The 21,485-nt window shown below is 32.7% G+C and overlaps 2 protein-coding genes and 1 long non-coding RNA gene across 5 annotated transcripts; 2 read left to right on the plus strand and 1 right to left on the minus strand.

The window, feature by feature from the left end:
• Positions 1 to 1,539: 1,539 nt before the first annotated feature.
• Positions 1,540 to 3,960, plus strand: LOC112275545 (uncharacterized). Its single transcript, XR_002967757.3, has 3 exons — positions 1,540 to 1,842; positions 2,329 to 2,842; positions 3,434 to 3,960. It is a non-coding gene; the product is annotated as an uncharacterized LOC112275545 (long non-coding RNA).
• Positions 3,961 to 4,461: 501 nt separating this feature from the next.
• On the minus strand, positions 4,462 to 8,447 carry LOC112275544 (lipid phosphate phosphatase 2). 3 transcript variants are annotated; one of them, XM_024505996.3, is made up of 10 exons: positions 7,956 to 8,447; positions 7,696 to 7,830; positions 7,381 to 7,436; positions 6,940 to 7,184; positions 6,655 to 6,742; positions 6,160 to 6,269; positions 5,941 to 6,040; positions 5,403 to 5,591; positions 5,110 to 5,172; positions 4,462 to 4,972 (listed from the first exon to the last, which is right to left on the minus strand). In XM_024505996.3, exons 3-10 carry the CDS (start codon positions 7,388 to 7,390, stop codon positions 4,818 to 4,820), a joined length of 960 nt encoding a protein of 319 aa, XP_024361764.1. In that variant the 5' UTR covers positions 7,391 to 7,436; positions 7,696 to 7,830; positions 7,956 to 8,447; the 3' UTR covers positions 4,462 to 4,817. The 3 variants fall into 3 exon arrangements, with proteins under 3 accessions (XP_024361764.1, XP_024361766.1, XP_073386787.1); XM_024505998.3 differs by lacking the exon at positions 7,696 to 7,830 and having other exon boundaries at positions 7,956 to 8,399; XM_073530686.1 differs by lacking the exon at positions 7,956 to 8,447 and having other exon boundaries at positions 6,651 to 6,742; positions 7,696 to 7,949.
• Positions 8,448 to 16,867: 8,420 nt separating this feature from the next.
• LOC112276051 (uncharacterized) lies at positions 16,868 to 20,374 on the plus strand. The gene is made up of 5 exons (XM_024507012.3): positions 16,868 to 17,463; positions 17,883 to 17,957; positions 18,594 to 19,079; positions 19,286 to 19,807; positions 20,070 to 20,374. The coding sequence occupies exons 1-5, from the start codon at positions 17,062 to 17,064 to the stop codon at positions 20,151 to 20,153; spliced, it is 1,569 nt and encodes a 522-aa protein (XP_024362780.1). The 5' UTR covers positions 16,868 to 17,061; the 3' UTR covers positions 20,154 to 20,374.
• Positions 20,375 to 21,485: the final 1,111 nt, after the last annotated feature.

A 21,485-nucleotide genomic window follows, 5' to 3' on the forward strand; every position in this document is an offset into this window, starting at 1 on the left:
TCAATTCATGAAACATCTATATAATATTAAAAAATCATTAATAAGATATTAGTAAGAATTTTTTTTTTAAAAATCTCATTGGCCAAATAAGCCAATGAGAATTTTTTAATTTTAAGAAAATTCTCATTGGCTTATTTGGCCAATAAGACAAAGAAGTTTTCTTATTGGCCAACAACATATATTGTTGTCAAGGACATGAATCTCAAAGAACTAAAGAATTAGTACACTCTTGTGATACCAAAAAAGAGTAGATAATTTCTCAAAGATAATACAATATTAAAACTAGAATGACTATTTGATTTGATTTTGATTTTTTTATTTTTATGGTAATGAAGAAACCCACAAAAGAGGAATCCACTTAGAAAGTTATAGTCATCAATTTTTAATATCTCATTTGATATGATATCTTCAATTGAAAGAAGACAAATATAAACCTAAAGGAAGGTTTTTACATTTTTCAAATCTATTTTTCTGAGGTAATCACTTTGATTGCAACATTGATTTTAAATCATTGAATTTATTTTTTATGTTATTGAAAACCAAGAATAAAATTAGATCAAGGAAGAAATATGGGAGCAATCCAATTTTTAATTAGTAAATCAAATCTTTGTACCATAGTTATTATTAATTTATGGGTACACATCATTCAAGAATTTCAGGTAAAATATACAATTTTTTCCTTAGTTTATTTCTGTAGATCTTTACTGGTAAAACAACTACCTGGTTTATAAAAGGTGTTGTTCTTCTATTTATTACTTGTGTTTTGATGGCTTCTTAAGAGTTACAATAAAACACTCAAAAATGAGTTTTAAATTGAATATTTCATCAAACTCTACCAAATCAACCTCTAAATAAAATTCATTGTATCTTATTTTCTGAATTAGCTTTGTATATTTCCTTAACAGATGCAAGGGACTTAAGGGGTACATTAGTGTGATTTCCCTTGAGAATATGTTACGTAAGGACCATAAGCTTTGGAAATGCTTCAATGAACCTCCGATGCTTTGTCTGCATTTCCTAGTGATGAAGCTTATTAGAAATAAATAATCTTTAAAACAATTCACAAATTATTTTTTACTAATTTATTATTTAAACCATTTTCACAGTAAATTATGCAGGTTGTGGAGAATTTATTTTATTTTATTCTATTTTATATTTTTAAGCATAGAATATGTTTACAAGCGAAAACTATTTTTTTTGTTTTATTTGTGTTTATTTTATTTTCCATTAATAAATTGTTTATAATTTTTTTAAACAATGTAGGGTTTTTGTTTAAACTCTATTGGAGAGTGTTGCAACAGCCATGCAAGTTGCAAAAAAGTAATCTGTTTTATTGGACAAAGTCAACATAAAGACAATAATAGAGTAGTACTTAATGTCTCTTCTAAGAAAGTCATCTTATTTTTACATCATACCAATTACTATTTTTTGAAATTGTATGCCTTTGTTGAAAATAATGAATTATGTATATATATATATATATATATTTATTCATTCATTCATACATTCTCCTGCAAAGATGCTGTAAATCAGGTATTTGTGTAGCAATGTTCATTTCTCTACATATGTACTTTCTTTGTCATATAGAATCTCAACTGCTGGATGTGTTGAAACCTGCATACATGCACATTAAATGATATTTAAATGATTGCCCATTAAATTTGTATTTATTTTCTTTATTTTACAATGTGAGAAAATCTTGCCCTCAAATTTTGATTCTTTAAACTACTTGAATGGGAGTTAAAAAAAAATCGCCTCTCAAATTGCACATGTGATCAAATAACTCAGACTAGTGCAAGCACCCAATTGAGACTCCTTTACTTTACGATCTTTATTTATGAGGTAAAAATACAAGTACTGGATGTAGGTATTTTTGCAGTTTTGTAAATTAAAATTGAAATAGAAGAAGAAGATAGATTTGGAGCACATTAGATAGATTGACTTTGGTTTTAGACCATTTTGAATCCAATTCCAACCCACTACAAATCTATCATTCCTTTTCAAACAGTGAAATATGAAAAAAAAATTAATTAAATTAAAGTAATGGTATCATTTGAAGTTAGAAGTTGGTTTTCCGAGAGCAAAGGAACATTTAAGGATTCCAAATGGATTGCATGCAATGCATGCAATCACTGATGAATGAGAAGTGAAATAACCATAAAAAATTTATGCAATAAATTCCTACAATAAATTCATAAAACACATTCTTTGCTACATCAAAGATAATTACAATTTATCAATGAATTATGAAATTGATCAAAATATGGATAAAAAATGGAATATTGTTGTTGATTATAATGACTAAAAAAATATGATTGATGCTCATAGGTGGTGATGGCATGCATGTCCAAGATTAGGCTTGTCAAACTTTTCTCGTATAATGGAGGGAAAATCTTTCACTAAAATGCCATCATTTATCTATCTTTTTTGTTTTATTATTATTATTATTATTGTTATGGGTTCCAAATCTTATTTACTTATTCATTCCTGAATGATCTAAACTATTTCAATGTAACAATGAGTACATATTGATTTATTTGTTATTTGTCTTTCTCTTAATGAAAATGTGAATTTTTATGGTTATTAAAAAATTATTACATTAAAAAATAAAATAAAATAAAAGCCATTAAATAGCTAAATGTATAATATTATTTCAAACAATTAATTAAAATTATGATAATTTATATAGTTCTTAGATGCACAATTATTAATCCTTGAAATATATATATATATATATATATATATTGATTTTTTTAAATCAGAGAGGCAATTAACAAAGGCTATGTGCTATATATGGTTGGAAGAGGCAAAGCCAAGTGGCTGATAGGATTGTAGGGCCATGGTAAGAATGATTTCCATCTTGGTTTCAATGCGCCACCTCTTATGATTAACAACTTTTGATAATTAATAGTTTTTCTTGCAATGGATGATACTAATTAATGGAGAAACACTGCAGATATATATATAAAATTAAAATGATAAAAATATCGTTATTATTTTTTTACTAATACAGCTAGAGCTTTGTGCAAGCTAAATATTAATATAGTTTGGTATATTTATACATTTTTTTATCTCTAAATTACTACTGCATAATTTGTACTCATCAAAAAATTTATCGAAAAATTGTCACATGTAAAGAATGGACATAAGAAAAATACTTAGAAAATGCTACAAAAGAAGTTAAACATTAAAAATTGCAAATCAAAAACTTCCTGTAAGATAGAAAAGAAGAAGTTAATCATCCACAAAAGAAAAATAAAATCCTATTTTTTAAAAGGTTTTTTTAAAGTTTTTTTTTGAAAAGAATGCATTCTTAGAGTTATGCTAAGTATGCTTTTGGACACCCAATTTCAAAAATCATTAATTGTCATAAAAGGGATCAAAATTTTGAAAATTGGATTGGACTGTGTGTGTGTGTGTGTGTTTGGGCAAGTTTTCCCACAACAGGATCCCCTTCTTTTGAAGCCCACTGTGAAAATGAAGAAAGGGAGAAGGCCAGAAGGAGAAGCCAGCCACAAAAAGCTGCTCACCAAAGCAGCCACAAAGGGTTTTGTAACACCAAAGTGATACAGGACAGGGAGATGAGTTTGGTGCCTGCATTTTAATACCACCCACTTTGCTAATGGCCCCACATTCCTCTCACATCAACCCCTTCAAAGCTGCCTCCCCATTTTCAAAGACCTTGTTGCTGCAACAACTTTCAATTTTGATCTCTCAGTGTCATCTGAAGCTACACAAAGGTTTACCAACCCTTTGACCACCCACATGAGCATTTTTTTTATTCATTTACTCTATGTCAAAATTACTGGTAGGAATTTGTTACTCTTTGAAGATCACATACTCCTCTCTCTTCAACATTCCACAATTGGATTGTTGAAAAATGCATCATGTTGAGATAAACACATATTTATATCCATTTCTTTGAATGGGTGTGTGATAAAGGGACAAGTCTGCAGATGATTTTTGAGTGATTTCTGGGGTTGTTGATACGGATGTGAAGAATAGCGAGTAGCACATTTCAGGCAATTTTCCCCAGTCCTGTAGGTTACTGAGGGAGGTGCTACTGAACTGAATTGTCATGTGAAGCACTACAGCAAATTATGTTAGATTGCCTAGATTATTCTAATTCCCTAGAGCAAGTGCACTGTGCATTGTAGGAGGCATATACTTTGCAATACACCCATCTTCAAAAGGAGATCCAGGGTTGAGGCATTGAGACTCAATACCAGAGCCTTTGATGGTTGGAGTTTTCCAAGGTCTTAGGTTCAAAAACAGTGGGTCAATGAAGAAGGCTTCTGCTTCCCCTGTTGCTTTCATACATGCATGACACTGTGCACTTGTTCAGGGTGCAAACAGTAGGCCATAGAATCGATAGAGCCTTAGTATGGAATTCTAATCCTAATTTCAATCCCTCTCCACCACAGTTGAGCAGAAAGAAAAGAAAGAAAAAAGAAGAAGATATAAAACAAAAAAGTAGTTCAGAATGAAAGAAAATAAATACAGAGCAAAAGAACAAAGCTCTCGACTAATTCCCCTGTTATCTGACTCCTCTGCCTGTCATACAAAAGTTTCATCCATTAAATCAACCAAGGTGTCAAGGTTCTAATAAATTGGCCAGTCTGCTTGAAACGATGGAGGTCTTCTATCAGACTTCTACTTCACATCTGCACAATGTCTAATTTCATACAAATCGTATGCTTTTTTTTTTTCCTTTTTTTGTTTTAATCGCTAACAGAACATCTTAAGCTTCAGGGTTTCAATGCCCCTACATCTAAATTCACTTCTACAAAACCACGGGCAGAGCAAGTCCAAGTCCTCTACTGCATTTCAAGAGATTCTCCGTCCACCCTCCTCTTGTCCGTTCTGCCCATTTCCAGATCGTTCTGTGGAGCATTTGTAGAAGGAATTGCTTTAGGACCGTGAAGGCCATGACTAAAAATTCCTTGCGGTTCGTATTCGAAAGGATATCCAGCTGTCCAACACCAAGAAGCCCACAAAACATTAGGTTTGACGTAAATTTGGAATAGGCTAAGAACATGTTTGTGAAACTAGTTCAAATTCTGAATAAGGATATGGAGTACATAACAAAAAAAACCCTTGAAGGCTTACCCCATGATCCGGCATAGATACTTGGGAAATGTTGCCTGTAACAGAAGTATGCAATAGGAAGTGCTGCGTATTCCATGAAACAATGGTTATTAGAAGCGAACGTTTTATTATTGTCAAGGATTGCAATAGGATTTCAACAATGAATCCATGAGAGTCCGGCAACAGGCTACAACATCCGCCATCAGTGCAACTGGCTGTTGCAAGACCTCTCGTTCAATCAGGCTCTATCATAGTGCTCTCCTGTATGCAGAAGGAATCACATGCAGATTCACGGTGATAAATTAAGCCCTCACCTAAGATTGCTGCACCAATGATGTCCACCCACCGATGTTGGTAATCGTTCACCCGAGAAATTGCAATCAAAACCGCAACCAATTGAGGAAACAGCACGAAAAACACTCTGGAAGAGTAGCCTCTCTTGTCAAAAAGGCTCAGTTTTCCCGCCAAGTACAGTGACAAGTAACCAAGGCCAGCAAAGCACCCTGAAATATCACACGATAGAGCTCAAGATGACGAAACCCACGGAACAATACAGGATTCATAAGATAATTGCAATCTGTTTATTGTTAAGAGAAAAGAACTACATAATGATATCTTCCAAAACAGGGATTGAACATATCGGTAATTTCCTTCGCACGGAGAAAATGAAGTTTTCCGATTAATTGTGCTCTCGAAGAATCATGAACCTTGTGGTTCACATTCTATTTGTCTTTTCTGCAATAGCCATTCAACCCATACCATGCATGTGACATCTAAATAACTAACTAAATAAATAAAGACACCCTTCTTACCGTACAAAAAGCCTAGTAAAATAAAATGTCTGGCACTTACATGATACATGGCCGCTAGGAAAACTTTTAAAACCATCATTGTACTCCTTCATGTTAGTGGGATGACAAATTGCTCGTCTATGCTCGTCATTGGTGTATACCTGTCACACGATTATTCCCACAATTCTATGCATCAGATCACACTCTAATCCCAAGCTTAAACAGTAACTATCTTAACATTCGAACACCTTTGAGAAAAAGTAGCGACAATAAGTCTTACCGCGATACCATCAGGAAAACATCGATCGAAGAAGTCGGGACGCGGCATTCCAACCATGTTCTTTACGGAATCAGTGAAAAGTGCAGTCAGAGTGATCGCTGTTGCAAGACCTGCAAGAACGGGGTTCAGGAGAACATCACATTACAGCATGAGGACGAAGAGCCAAAGTCTCTGAAAATATTTCCCATATTCTAACAGAACTACAACGTTGTCATACATCGTAGTCACACACATACAATTTGGAACCACATCAAATTATATGATCATGTAAACCTTCTCAATTCTACTTCAGCATATCAAAAGACGACAAACAAAGCAACTCCACGATAAACACTTTGCATCGACAAGCCGCGTGCAGGTGATTAATGCAGTATGAATGTCTGCTGCTCAGGGAAGAGGACACGTCTTTTTTCTCATGAGAAAGACAAGATCAATACATCGATTTTTCGAACAATTAAATCACAGTAGGAGTGGATGCACTTGATCAGTACCCACCAAGAAAAGCATTGTGGAAATCACGAATACTCCTCCTCCTGACGTAGTACGCGACAAAGAAAAGAAACGGAACCAGAACAGCCACAACCTGGTTATTAGATTCAACAAAAACAAAGACTTAGTAATTCCTTTGCAAGACTGTCAACAGTGAGCCAGTTAGTTGAAAGATTCACCATCCTCATGCGCACAAGGGCACGAGATATGGGCGATGCATCAACACGCATGAACTAAACTTACTGGATAAAGAAAAAAGAAAAAAAGAAAAAAAAGTGAGAAGAGTCGTACCCCAATGGACCACACTGGTACAGTGTCTGGACCTGTTGGGTACTTGTAGTCCTGCATTTTATCTTCATCCACGAAACGTTGGAATGGGGGGATCACAACGTAGACAATAATCTCCAGGACAATCATAACCCCAATCCACACCCAGTCCCGCAGGTGATGCTTAATTAGCTGCACGAGCCGCACCTTGTGGTGCGACCGTTCCAATGGGACCCGATCCCCGTCGCCGTCCCATCCAGTTCGCATGCCTGCGGAAAGAAAGGCAGAATGTCTAAAAATTCAATCTCCAAGAATAGACAAGCGCTGTTCTCCAGAACACACAGAAAAAAATCTTGATAGAACCGTGGATAACCAGCGACCCCATTCATAGTACTTCATAATGATGTAATACATAATCTGCCCAAGAGATCAAATTTCAGTTAAGGAAAATTGTATGCTACATACCGGAACTCATTTTAACCTTCTAGATCGAAGAGCTCGAATCTGCCTGCCGACCCAACCTGTCACAAGAACAACAAACCTTCAAATCAGGAACAAAGCAAAGAATGTACACGGACTCCCAGCAGACCTTTCCATTCCGAAAATGACGCACTCAGTCGAAAAAGATAGAGGCTACAGGTGGACGCATTTCATGTATCATACACAAAGAAATGCAACGAGGGCTACCAAACCCAACAACAAACAGACCACTGAGCTCAAATCCCCGCGAAAAGCTCATTCCCTCATTCTCACGACTCAAGACTGGGGCGTCTCACCAACCTATGAAAAATGCTGGGTCTCTTAAAACTCCATTTCAGAGAATACTACTCACTAAAACCATTAGGTCACCATTGGCTTCCAGCCAGCCACGACAAAGCCGAACAGAACATACAACGCTCCAACACAACACGCACCCTGCAACCGAAACTCCAGGACAGCAACATTAAAGTAAAAATAAAAAACAAAAACAACAATAACAACAACAACAGAACTAACTGAACATACGAAACTGCACAGCGGGGCCAGTGACACGAACCCACCGTGCAACAAGTGAAAGGTGCAGGCACAGCAGCGTCCGAAATAACGGGAACCTTTGCTCGAGGGGTTCATTCATTCACAGCCTATGCCTTGCCTGCCTTGACTTGCCAAGCTGTCGGCTCAACGTCATCATCTGGCAAGGCAACAAATGTCAGGCATCCCGCAATTTCTCCGACTTGAAAATACAGCAGGATCCGCCTCGTCGTCTCGGTGACCCATCCCGGCCCTGATACGTGATCGGCTGGACATTAGCCCACGGTCCACCCTCGCGGTTCCGAATTCCTCGCTGGCAGAATTACGCTTCGACGACATGAGCTTGCAACGGATTCGACGCCGAATAGCAATACCGGGCGGCACTCATCGGCATGGGACGACGTCGCCGGACCCCGACACCACAAACAGCTCTTCGGATCACGAACGTGTCGGTGAGGCTTTGTCACGGAAATAAGGGTGTAAAGGTGTCAGTTTTGGCTGTTGGTGGGGGATGGAGAATCGACAAATGAATAATTGAGGGGGTGGATAAACTGACCCATCTGTTTGTTAGGCTGTGAACCTCGTGCCGAGTGGATTGGATACCGCCTCTTCTTCAGGCTCTTTCATGCTTATATCCTCTCGCTTCTACTCACCGCAACACTAGCAGGGTCGTTTTGCACTTGCCTCTGTCTCTCACATGTCGTGGTTCGATTTAACAAGGTTGTTTGTTATCTTGCATGTTTGTGCCTTCGATTCATACAGAGGATGCCAACGTAGATTTATCACTTCTTTTTTTTCAGTTTTGCTGCTGAGATATCTTGTTCCAGGGGGTTTTACCTTGTGTTGTGAATTTTTCTTATCAGTTGTATGTTGTAGATGGCTTAGCTTGTGACCTTACTGAAATGCAAGTAATCTTAGCATCAATGTCTATGTAAAAGAATTTGGTCGTGATTTTGAGATCCACACCTACCTCATTTTGGTGTCATTTAAAGGACTTTGATTTAAAAGAGATGTTCCTTGGCTATTTGTAATTGCATCAAGCTTAAGTTGTATCATTAAGAACAATAATTTCTGTTTATGCATAAAAGAATGAGAAGTAGTTGATTGTAAAAAAAAAAAAAAGATATTACATTTTACCTTGCATTTTTAAAATTAACTAAAGCACTTCATTACATTTATTTATTTATATTTAATAACCATTGAACAATTGATACAAAAATAAAATTATATGTTTTGTTATTCTAAAATTATTTTATATAAAATAGAATATATAATAATAAAGATAATAAGGTATATATATACACACATACATATATACAATTAAATATGTGCTAAATAAAATAAGTTATTGCAAAGATATGTATTAATTGACATAGGGTATTAAATATTAGATTATGGAGAGGTTCCATACAATGATGTGCAACTTTTTTCCTTCCACTAAACAACTTCTTTCTTCCCTCTAAATCTGCAACTTTACCTCACTTTTAGACCTCTTCGTTTTGGTAAATTTCTCTTCTTTCAACTATCAAGGACAAGAACTCAAAGAATATATATCAAAGAGAGTTGACAAAAAAAAAAAAAAAAAAAAAAAAAATGCATATTCAAGAAGAAATTAGAATAGCTATTGCTAAAAACTAAAAAATTAGAGATTCTTGAAACTAGATTTAGAAGTAAGAAAGGAATTGATAAAAGTGTAAAAGGTCTCATTCTTCTATATATATAAGAGCTATGTGACAATGTTCTATAAGATCTCCAATACATATGCAACTTATGCTACATATGTCTAACTTGCAAGGCAAGTTTCATATATGTGTGCTATATAGCCAACTTGTAACACAAGTGACTAATATGTACAACTTGTGGCTAAGTTTTTAACCTATCAATCACTTACATACATGTATAAAATAAAATCCACATCTATGAAGTTTTTTTATAATATATTATCAAATTTACTTATTTCTATTTACTTCTACTTAAATCCTCTAATCTAAATAAATATGCATATCCATAATATTACCTCCTTTTTTAGGACAAGTTCTACAAGAAGTCATAATTACATGTTGAAGAAGTTTAAGATGTGACAAATTGTAAATGCCACATACTTCAATCTATATTCTTTTCAAAGGTAGTTGATAAGTTTTCTTAGTCATTAATAGTGTCTTATATCAAGATAGTAAGCTAACCTTGTTATTTAATTATTATTAAGGCTTTCATAATTTTCTTCACATAATTTTTTTTGAATACCATTAAGAATTATTCTTACTTCCAATAATTTTACTAGATTTCAAAAATTTCTTCTAAGATTGTGATATTAAACACATTGGATCTTGCCATCAATTCAAAAAAAAAAAAAAAAAAAAAAAAAAAAAATCTATTTTTGAGAGTCTTCATCTCTATTATATTATTTTGAAGGTTGTAACAATTTCAATGTCTCATTTTCTAACTAAAAAAATACTAGCTTTTAAGTTAAATCTATTAGTTATTGCTTTTTATCTTCTCAGTACTACAAATATATAAAAAGATGGAATATAAACTTCATCAAACATGTATTCTTTTATAGCAAAGTTTTTCTTGACTCTTTATTTTGGTTTGATGGATGTTATTGGTAAAAAGTATTCACCTTTCCTATTGTATTTGCAAAATTCTTAAATGGCTCCCATGTTCATTCATTACTATCATATTTGAACCATTGTATAAAATATTATAACTTATTTTAGTGCTGCTTGAAATCAAAATTTCTTGTACCTCAAATTTTTAATTGTTCTTTACTTCTATAGGAAGAAGTGGAATTTGTTTTTGTTTTTGTTTTTGTTTTGTTTTGTTTTTTTTTTGTTTTTTTGTTTTATATATATTCATTGTCTTATATGGCTCAAAAAAAGATATATGAAATACAAAATGAATCTTTATAAAGTTTGATAGGTGTAATTAATATACAATTGACTTGATCTATTCACAAATAAAAAATGGTCTAAATCTATACTAATTTAACTTGTTACAAAGATAAATAGTCTTGAGATTACTAGACAATAATCATATCTTGTTGCAAACATGTTATTGAAGTTATTCCTTGCAATAGGCATTTATATATATTTTTTGTTATTTTTGAGATTTTTTTTTATTTTTTCCTTCTTAAGGCATACAGTTCTAATAAATATTTTTTCAAATCTTTTGCCACATGATTATGAAGTTTTGTAAAGTCAAAAGTATCAAGTTGTAGATAATAATCATAATTAGCATAAAATGGTGACAATTGAATAGAAGAATGTAATATATTATTGTAAGTGGATTCTACTAATGGCAAAAGATTTGTCTAATCATCTTGATGATAGTTCATGGTATACCTCATATATTGCTCCAATATTTGATTTATTCATTTTGTTTGTCTATCACTTTAAGAATGAAAAACCAAAGATAGTTTTATATCCACCTTCAATATCCTCAAAAGAGTTTTTTAAAATTTATATACAAATTGAGTTTCTTTATTTGATATAATATCCTATGGCAATCCCTAATAGCAATAAATATTATTGAGAAAACATTTAGTCGTTTCTTTATGTGTGATGGATTTTTTACATAGTACAAAATATGCCATTTTAATGAAACAATCTACTATCACAAATATAGAGTCATAAGAACTTGAGATTGAAAGATCCATGATTATATATACCAAAAGTTTCAAGGTCTTCAAGAACTTGAGATTGAAAGATCTTGGTACTTTTGGTATATATAGTAGGTAAAAAAGTCCATAAGATCAATGATAAGGAGTTTTTGATTCTAAAGTAATATCAAATGATTTCATAAAGTCTTTAAGTTTTTTTTTACATTTGAGACCACTAAAAATATTTTGAGTTTAATTTAAAAGTCCCATTGTATCTAAAATATCATGTAATTAGAAAGTTATGATGAGTTTAAGTAGCTTGTAATCATGCTTTGCTTTCTAAAACATACAAATATTCATCAAAATATAATAGATTATTCTTGAATTCAAACTTAGAAGGATCATGAGATTTAGAAGACTTTTTTTTAATATAATAAATAAGAGGATTTAAGGACATATTTGATTGAACTTAATAAAAAAAAGTTGAATCAATAGTCAATATTGATTTCATTGTTCAAAGATGAAATTTCTTTGGCTTCAAAAAAATAATATGTTGCTGATCAAAAATTGCATCTCTTTGTTTTGGCACTAAATAAGACTATTTAAAAAGAACATTTGACAAACTTTATTTTTTCTAATCAATAAGTGATAATGAATACAAATATTGATATAAACATGTTCTAACAAGCTTCTTGATAATTTAATATGCATATTGATAGAAAATACTTGAAGTTCTTATATTTTGTGCAAATAATCTTTACATCAAATGTACCTTCTAGATAATGATGTCATTTTAAAAATAATTATATAATTGCAAGAAGATCTTTGTTGTGGATCTTATAGTTAATTTCAAAAATTGAAAATTTTCTTAAATAAAAATTTACTAGATGAAGTTTTTATTTTTTCCTATTCAAAATAATTTTGCATCCAAAATAAAGTCTAATACATCTATTTTTATAAAAAATATCATAAAAAAGTCAATATAATAGAAGATTGGTATAGAAATAAAAGTTGTCTTTAAAGATTCAAATATCATTTTAGCTTCTTTATTCTATTCAAATTTGTCTTTACAAGTCTAATGTATAAAAAAAGCTACAATAAAAATAAAAAAAATTAAAAAAGATTTAATAGTAATTAAAAAATTAATAAAAATATTAAATATCTTTTACTATTTTTTAAATCTTCCAATCTATGATAGTCTAAAATTTCTTCGAATCCATTATAAAGCCATCATTTGAAATAATATATCATAAGAAGTCAATTTATTGTTTGAAATACGTACTTCTTTATCTTAACATATAATCTTATATCTTTAAGTTTTTATAACACATAAAAAATATAAAGCTTATATTTTATATTTTTAGAATATATTAAAATATCATCTATATAATTAACAATAAAATCATCTAAATATTTTTTAAAAAAATCATTTATTACATATTAAAAAGTAGCTTGTACATTTGTGAGTCCAAATAGAATAACATTGTATTTAAAATCCCTATACCTTATTCAAAATATAGTCTTTTATTTATCTTCTTCTTTAGTACATATCAAATTGTATGTTCTTTGTAGATATATTTGTATATAGAATTTATTTTGAATTAGTTGATTGAAAAGTCATAATATCAAAGATAAAAGATACATAGTTTTAATGGTAATCTTATTGGACCTTCAAGAAACTACACACATCCATAGTAACCTTTTTTTTTCTTCACAAACAAGATATAAGCTCTTTTTGTAAATATTGAATAGTGTATGAAGTGCTTAGCTAAATTCTCATCAATGTATTTCTTGAATTTAGCCAATTCACTCTATGATAAAGTGTAGATTAATCCAAATAGTAGTTGTATTCCTTTTTGAAGATCAATTAAATAATCATAAAGACAATACTTTGGAAGAATTTTTTTTTAAGAAATAACTTAACAAAATTGATATTGATTTAGAATATTACTTGAATTTTTTTTATTGCTAGAAATGGATATGGCATAAAAATATAAGTAAAATCCTTCTTGATAACATCACTCTTTTCTTATTTAATATGAGATTTAAAATATATTGTGCCAATTTGCATGTCTTTTTCTTCTAAATGTAAATATTAAAAAGATATTGGTGTTGCCATTGAATTACAAAAAAAATGAGACCTACTTGTACAACTCTTAAATTGAAATTCAAAAAGCTAATTGTTGCATTTTATAGCAAAGTAAATTAATTAATTCAATGTTTAAAAATCAAATAAGTTCAACATCAACTTTCTTTTTTTATATTATAAATCGTAATAAAATTGGTTGACAAGTTTAATATTATTCTACTTGATATTAGTAACAAGTTATTAGAATTGTAAAGCATATAATGTTGTTCACTTTTTAATATGTAATAAATAATATTTTTAAAGATATTTTGATCCTTTCATGCTATACATTGGTAAAAGGAGAAGTCACCTTATTAAGACTTGATAGAAACTAAGACTTAATTTTGGCACAAAATCTTTAATCACATGATTTTTTTATATTATTTTTGGTGATTGTACTATTATATAGTCAAGAGTCAGATTATTGCATATATTAGTGAATATTGATTATTTTTGGAGTAAATCAAGAAGATTGAAAGAAATATATTTTTACTAATTGTGTACAATTGTTTTTGGTAGATTTTTGATCTATATATGAAAAATATTATGCAATTTGTGTTGCAACCAATAAGATTTTTATTTTTTTATTAATCAAGTTAATAAAAAAAATTTCGTCTGTGTATCGTCGTCGTCATGGCGTTTCGTCCGACGATCTTCTTTGTTGTCGTCAGAACTTTTCTTCTGAGGATCTTCGTCGTCATCGTCATGACGTTTCGTCACGGACTAATGCTAAGCCCTAATCATAAAAAATAAAAATAAAAAATGTCTTCTTTAGCAAACCAACTACACATGAGTTTCAAAGTTTTTCATTAGTTTTTTTTTATGAATAATTCTTAAAACATCACGAAATTTTCTAATATCGTAAGATTAATTTGAACACATGAAAGTCATTGACAGCCAAAATTGTATAGTCTAAGATGTCATTGATGCAAGTTTTGTGACAAAATTAGTTATACATTGTTTTAAAATTGTATAATATTATACAATTTTTTGAATGCTGAAGTAGTTTTTCTGGTTTGAAATTATTTCAGGTTTAAAAAGTATATTTTTAAAAATAGTTTCGAAATAATCTAATTATGAGTTTTTTCTTAATATAACTAAAAATAATTTAAAAAATACATTATGTTATTACACCAATAAAGTAAACTTATTGTTCCTTAAAGAAAATGGATTTATGTAAGTTTAAATATTTTAACATATGTTTTTCTTAAGAAAAAATATATAGTATAATTCTAATAGATTATTTTTGATTTTCACGACATGTTTGAAAATAAATGTAACTATTGCATTTAAATGGATTTATTTTATAATTTTACAGTTGATGTTTGATAGGGATTTTTTTTATTAGTTTGACTAATTTACACATTTTACAAAAAAAATTGATTATTTTTTAATATACCTTAATAAATATATGAAATTAATTAAATGTGATGCTCAAAGTCTCTTACATGTACATTAATCTCTTTTATAAATATTATTTAAAAGAGTAACTTGTATATATATATATATATATATATATATATAATATCAGGAGTTTTTGTCAATTATTTTTGGGCATATAATTTCTTCATAAAAGTACTATAACTAAGATTGATATTAAAATATATCTGTGATTTCATAAAACTCAATGCACAAAATAAATAGAAGAATAAATAGAAAATTATGATTTTTATTTTAAAAAAATAGATATTGAAAGTGTGACATTATATTTTGTGGATTTACTTATTCCTCAAATGCTTTTAAAATTTATAATAATTTATTTAAAGATTTAGAACATTAAACTAAAAATAATCTTATTTATTCCAAAATTATAAATATTAGAAAAAATATATATTTATCATGTACTACAAAAAATAAAGGTAAAAGATTTTTAAAACTAAAATATTAAACTAAATTATTCAATTTAAATAGAGAAAATAAATTATACAATTTGCAAAATACAAACGATAGACTTAATTTGGATACTAAAAAGGTAAAACATATTGTGAATATGAACATAACTGTAGATATAAAAAACATTCAATTCTCTTGTAATTTTCCAACCATCACTCTTTGACTATTTAAGAATTGTTTTGCTTATACATTCAACTTACAAAAAACAAAAAACAAAACAACTCAACACTGTTCAAAGATAAAATTACTCAAAGTCCTCGTTAAGATTGTTCACATTTTCAAGACAATCTTTTTATTGAAGAAACAAATATACTAGATTTTCCAATGATAACTGTATAACTAAATATAAAATTACATAATTAATAGCATATTATTTTTATTTGAAAAAAAATAATGATGATAATTATTTATTAGATTAGTATTAAAAGATATAATATTTTTCTGTTCATGTTGAAAATAACCCTATTATTCCAAAGATAAATTTATTGTAATTTGTATGCAAAATTAAATTTCTTGTTGAAACTCTCTTATCATGTTATGAAAAAAAAAAAAAAAAAAAAAAAAAAAAAGGTAATTCATGATTAATAAAAAAAAAACAAATTGTAATTACAGAAATTATATTTTAAGAAGTGAAATCAACAGCATATGTTGATCCAAGATTATTTAATCAAGGTTTCTTAAGTATGATAACTAGCTTTTTTTATTCTTGAAGCTAGGAAGAAATTGTAGGCATCATAAATATACAACTCACTATACCAACAAATACAATTTTTTCTCTTGTTTTCTAGACATTATTTTTATAAGAGGTTTCAAAATACAAAATGACCTCACATTTTGAGTTTCTTTTTTTCAAGAAATCTAAATTCTTTTAGCAATATTTAGGATTAAAATAATGCATCTTTCACATGTTTTAATGTTGAAACCATGAATTGAAGTTTTAAACTTTTCATTCGTTTTATATTTCCTTTTTTAATTTTTAATTTTTTTCAGAACTTCCGAATTGCATAGACACGCCTGATTTAGAATTCGATATACTTGAAATAGCAGTTTAATTTTCAAATTTTTAAAATGTCAAACAGTATGTGAAACGAAGAACTCAAACTGGACCTCCGCCAGAATTTCAGAAGCAGGAACCAGCCACATACCTTGATCTTACCGGGATGCCCTATATACCCGGTAACTTGTTTAAACCCTACGTGGGTGGAGATCGCACCCGGAAACCCAATACACCCGGGAGCGGGTGCAATCTCTACCTGGGTAGGGGCCGGTGTCTCCAGGTTTGGTGAAGACGATGGCAGGCGATGGCGCCATAGCCAGAGCTCAAGACGAGCTCATCGGCGAGCATGGCCGTGGCCGAGTCCTGATCGGTACCAGTCGGCCGGTTGAAGAAACAGTGTCAGGGGCGCACGGCGGGAAGTCACACTGGGTTGCGAAGTAAATTGCGAATGGTAGGGTTTTGAAGGTTCTATTTGAGTGTAGGAGTTGGAAAGGCTAGGGAAACCCTAGCCTGGTAGCTATGGATCACTTGACGGGGGATGGGCGGGAAGAGGATGATGAGGAGACGCTGAGAGAGTGGGACATGGAAGATCGGGATGATGGAGCTGGGCAGCAGAGACATGAGGAAGAGGAAGAGGAAGAGGAGGTGGATGATCAGACTAGCGTGAACTTAATGAATATTATGTCGGAGAAGCTCGTGAAGGAGCCTGTCAAAGTGCGGGTGCACGACATTGAAATCAGAGGGAATGTCAAGACGAAGGATAGTGTGATCGAGGCACAGCTGAAGGAGCTCAGGGAAGTGGATACCATGCAGGAGCTTCTCCAGGAATGTGTGCGTGCGAATTCCCGCCTGCGAGCCCTTGGCATTTTCGACAAGTGCGTGATTACTCTGGATGCTGGACCCCAGGAGCTCCCTGGCACGGTAACCAACTTTTTTTTTTCCTTGTGTTGTAATTGTGCATTGGATTGTGCGATAGCCAGCTAGACATGTTCCTCTTTATCTATCAGGCTGTTTTGGACGCGTCGTTTGGCTTTTGAGGCTCAACTTTGGGAGATCGAGGGCCTGTTCTCCGCTTGTCCCTTCCCCTCGGATGGTTTCGAAAACCGTGTGTAAATCTTCAAATTTTCCACAGCAGTCGGTGGTGTGATCAGGTCTCCCCAAATCAGGAAACTTAGTGTCAGTTTTCATAGAACCTCGCTACTAAGCACAGCTCCAATTCACAGTTACGAAGTGGATTCGTAGTTTTTCTTGCTGGTAATGTGTGCACTATAACAACACCACCTGGCCTTGTGCATGTGAAATTGAAGGTCTTCTAACACACGTTATGGTTCCTCCCTCAGGCCAACGTGATTCTTGAAGTAGAAGAAGTGAAACGACTATTTTCGGGTGACCTTGGAATGTTCTCTAAACCTGAGGTAAGTAATAGGTGTTGTTGTTCATCTCGTAAATGTTGCTTCTAGCTGTATGTTGTATGCCTAAAAGCTACTTTACTGTGTCTATTAATTTTATTTGGGGGGAGAGGAGGTTACAAAGGTGGATAAAGCATTCTAATGTTGGTTTGGTCATCTTTGTTGATTCGGCATGAACGCAGAAACGTTATGATGAGGATGAACTGTTTGTATCAGCTTTAATAATAAGTATTTTAGGACTTGGAATTTAATAGATGTGGAACTATGTTATGAGAGCGATGGATGTATCTACTCTATATCATAAATTAAATTGCATATATTTCTTAGTGTTTAAGTCGTCCCGTATACTCCTCAGATGTGGTGTGTGAAGGTACAAGGTTCAGGGTTTTTGTTCACATAATCTCTTCCTCCCCTCTGTCCATTGTACGTACTTACATTATTTTTAGACAGATCTTTAATACGCTGCTACCTTAAATAAGATTGAGGGTGGCATCTACATCGTCAATGTTTGAGATCCTACCGTTGCATCGTGCGGGTTGGAAACATATCCTTAACGTTGACAATATATATATATATATATATATATATATATATATATATATATATATATATATATATATTGGGAATGGTTCTTGTGTGTAGACAAAAGCATGGACCCTGGAAGGGACAGTCAAGTACAAAAATCTGGCTGGCCTAGCCGAAACTTTGGATGCTACAGGATGTTATGGCCTGGATACAACTTCTGAACTTAGTGCAGGTGTCACTTACCCAAGATTTAAAGGATTGCCGGCGTCTTTGGCGACCCGGCTCACCCTCCTAACACAAGACTGGCAACGTTATTCTTCCTACAGGGAGCGTCTGACTGGATTCTCGGTGGGTTTAGTAGGTGATAATCAGCACGACATTTCCTACAACCTTACCTGGCGTGACCTCAAGGATCCCTCACGTAGTGCCTCCAAATCGGTAAGAAGACAACTCGGCCATAGTCTTCTTTCGGCAGTTAAATACACATACAGGAGGGATACTAGAGACTCTGTATTCCGACCTCGACGGGGAATTGCTTTCATCTCAACAACACAGATTGCCGGGCTGGGACCTGATGCTAAGCTTCTACGTTTTGCACGCCAGGTAACTTTGCCCACCTTGACTTTCACATGTAACCCAGGATAATTGTTCGACTCTAACTTCTGTGAGATTGTGACTTCTGATTTACTTTTATCGAGATACGTTCTCATATGACCTATTACCAATTGAATTCACATTGTAGACCATTTGGATTCAATTTTACTACGTTTTTGTTTTAACAAGACTTGACCTTGGGGGGTGTTTTATAGGAGGTTGAGCTGAGATTGGCAATCCCACTGGGCCTTGCGAATGCAGCGTTGAATTTAGGAGTTGCCGGAGGTATCATATTACCGTGGGGACCAGGATACAAAACGAAAGCAACCCCAATAGGTGATCGTTTTTACGTGGGAGGTCATTCGTCACTGCTTGGTGAATTGAAGGGTCCATCTGCTCTATTGGGTTTTCGCACTAGAGGTGTTGGTCCTAATGAGCTTCGTAGAACTACAGCCTCGCAGACAGACAAAGTGGACAGTGAAGTGGAAACAAGTCTCAAGAGGGACACTCTAGGTGGCGATTTGGCAGTTTCTGGTTTCGCTGATATTTCTTTCGATTTGCCAATGCAATTTTTGAAGAGCTATGGAATACATGCCCACACTTTTGCTTGCGCCGGCAATCTAGTTCCTCTGACGGGGAATAACACTACCCAATGGTCGCTTAGAAACTTTTTATCTGGATTTCGCGTCTCGTCAGGAGCTGGAATTGTGATTCCAACTAAATTGTTTCGGCTCGAGGTTTGTTTGCCGTCATCATACTTGATTTGTGTTTTTTATCATTGTCTCGAACTGGTTAATTTTCAGTGCTATTATATTAGCTGTATTTTCAATCACATGCGTAGTTTTTGTTTCACTTGTAGTTCCTCACACATCTATTGTGAGACAGTTGTGCTTTTTCTTAAAATTTGAACAACTATTCTTGTGGAGTGTATGCCAAGTTCGATATTAAATGTGTTGCTTGTTAAGTATTGCTGATCGTTGGATAATAATTTGGCTCCAGGTTAATTACTGCTATTTGTTGCGGTACCAGGAGAATGACCGTATTAAACGAGGCGTTCAAATCAGCTTGAATTCACCGCAATGACCGATACAATATCGCAGCCATAATAACTTCGGGGGTTTGGGCATGAGGTTGCAGACTAATTGAGTAGGTTTGAATATTTTAGTGCGTCTCACGTTGTTAGGTATTGCTACAACGTGTCACGATGGCTTCAAGCACCTATTCTTTTCTACCTTTTTGACATGGTTCAATGTCGAGTTCTTGGCTTTCTGTTACAAATGCCCGAAAAAAGTACCATTTTTATATGCGCTGCTTCAGATTGTGTAGTCGTGGGTTCGTGTGGATCATACTTAATAATGAATACTCTTCTTGGAACAGTTCCTGAATGATGATACTGATAGGCTTGTCTGATGAATGAATGAGCTTACTCAGGTAGCGAGGAGCCATGTTTTTCAGTACGTATTCACCGAATTCTTTAACAACCCTCCTTGATACGTACCCTCCATTTTATCTATTCAAACTGTTGTGGCCTTCGCTAACTCGGAATCAAGTCAAGTAATCTGAACAAACGCTGGCAGATTTGTTGTGGTTCACAAAAACAAAAAATAAACTGGAATATTTAGAGTTCTTGGTGTATTCTTCTGTAAACCAATCATATTTAGGGGATTCTGGTCCTTGAAAGCTCAAAGTGATATCATTGGATTTGATATTTCTATTTATGAATTGGGAAGGCGAAGCTAAACCTGTCAGAGACATGCCGCCGAGTAAAGTAGGTGGCTAATTCATTTGAGAACCTCCTTAGAGAAGTGCATCACAGCAGTAACATTGTGACCTATATTTGCTTCTCTGACAATTAATCTCAATTCAAGAAACACACAAGCAGACTTATTGATGTTCGAGGCTGACTTCTACAACCTGCCTGATTCATGACACCACCGTGGTAAAAAACTGCTTGATAAGAATGAAATATAGGGGAATGTGTCGTATGCTTTTGACTTATACCTTTCTAAATCCATGGAATGCAACATAATTGTCTCTTGTTTTGCATTTTTGTTTGAGATACATTGGCATCCCATAGTACTCGGTGTTTATCTAAATTGTAGTCAGACATATCAATACGCAATAGTGTTTGAGATTTGATATGGCAAAATAACTTAGTGTTTGTAGCTACATGGAACCTCTTATCACTCATGAATTTGCAATCTTGAATTTTTTTGTAAAGATGTTTTAAACTCTGTAAGATATTCATTTATTTCAAATCGATTCTATATCTACAATAAATATTATCTATAATAATATAATATAAAATAAAATAAAATTCACAAAGCTACTATATACAATTTTAATGCCATTCATGGATATTATCCATTTTTATAATATATATATGTTATGAATTACAGCAACATATTAAGACAT

This window comes from Physcomitrium patens, chromosome 23 (assembly GCF_059467195.1).
Source record: "Physcomitrium patens ecotype Gransden chromosome 23, ASM5946719v1, whole genome shotgun sequence".
In the NCBI taxonomy this organism is placed as follows: Eukaryota; Viridiplantae; Streptophyta; class Bryopsida; order Funariales; family Funariaceae; genus Physcomitrium; species Physcomitrium patens.

Excerpts from the sequence above, each read along its gene's own strand:
- LOC112275544 (XM_024505996.3), bottom strand. Across the intron at positions 6,270-6,654 it reads TTTCCACAATGCTTTTCTTG|GTCTTGCAACAGCGATCACT; the intron begins GTGGGTACTGAT and ends CCGTTCTTGCAG. Across the intron at positions 4,973-5,109 it reads TATCTATGCCGGATCATGGG|CTGGATATCCTTTCGAATAC; the intron begins GTAAGCCTTCAA and ends GGTGTTGGACAG.
- LOC112276051 (XM_024507012.3), top strand. The coding sequence starts at position 17,062 with ATGGATCACTTGACGGGGGATGGGCGGGAAGAGGATGATGAGGAGACG. Across the intron at positions 17,464-17,882 it reads CCCAGGAGCTCCCTGGCACG|GCCAACGTGATTCTTGAAGT; the intron begins GTAACCAACTTT and ends TTCCTCCCTCAG. Across the intron at positions 19,808-20,069 it reads CTAAATTGTTTCGGCTCGAG|GTTAATTACTGCTATTTGTT; the intron begins GTTTGTTTGCCG and ends ATTTGGCTCCAG.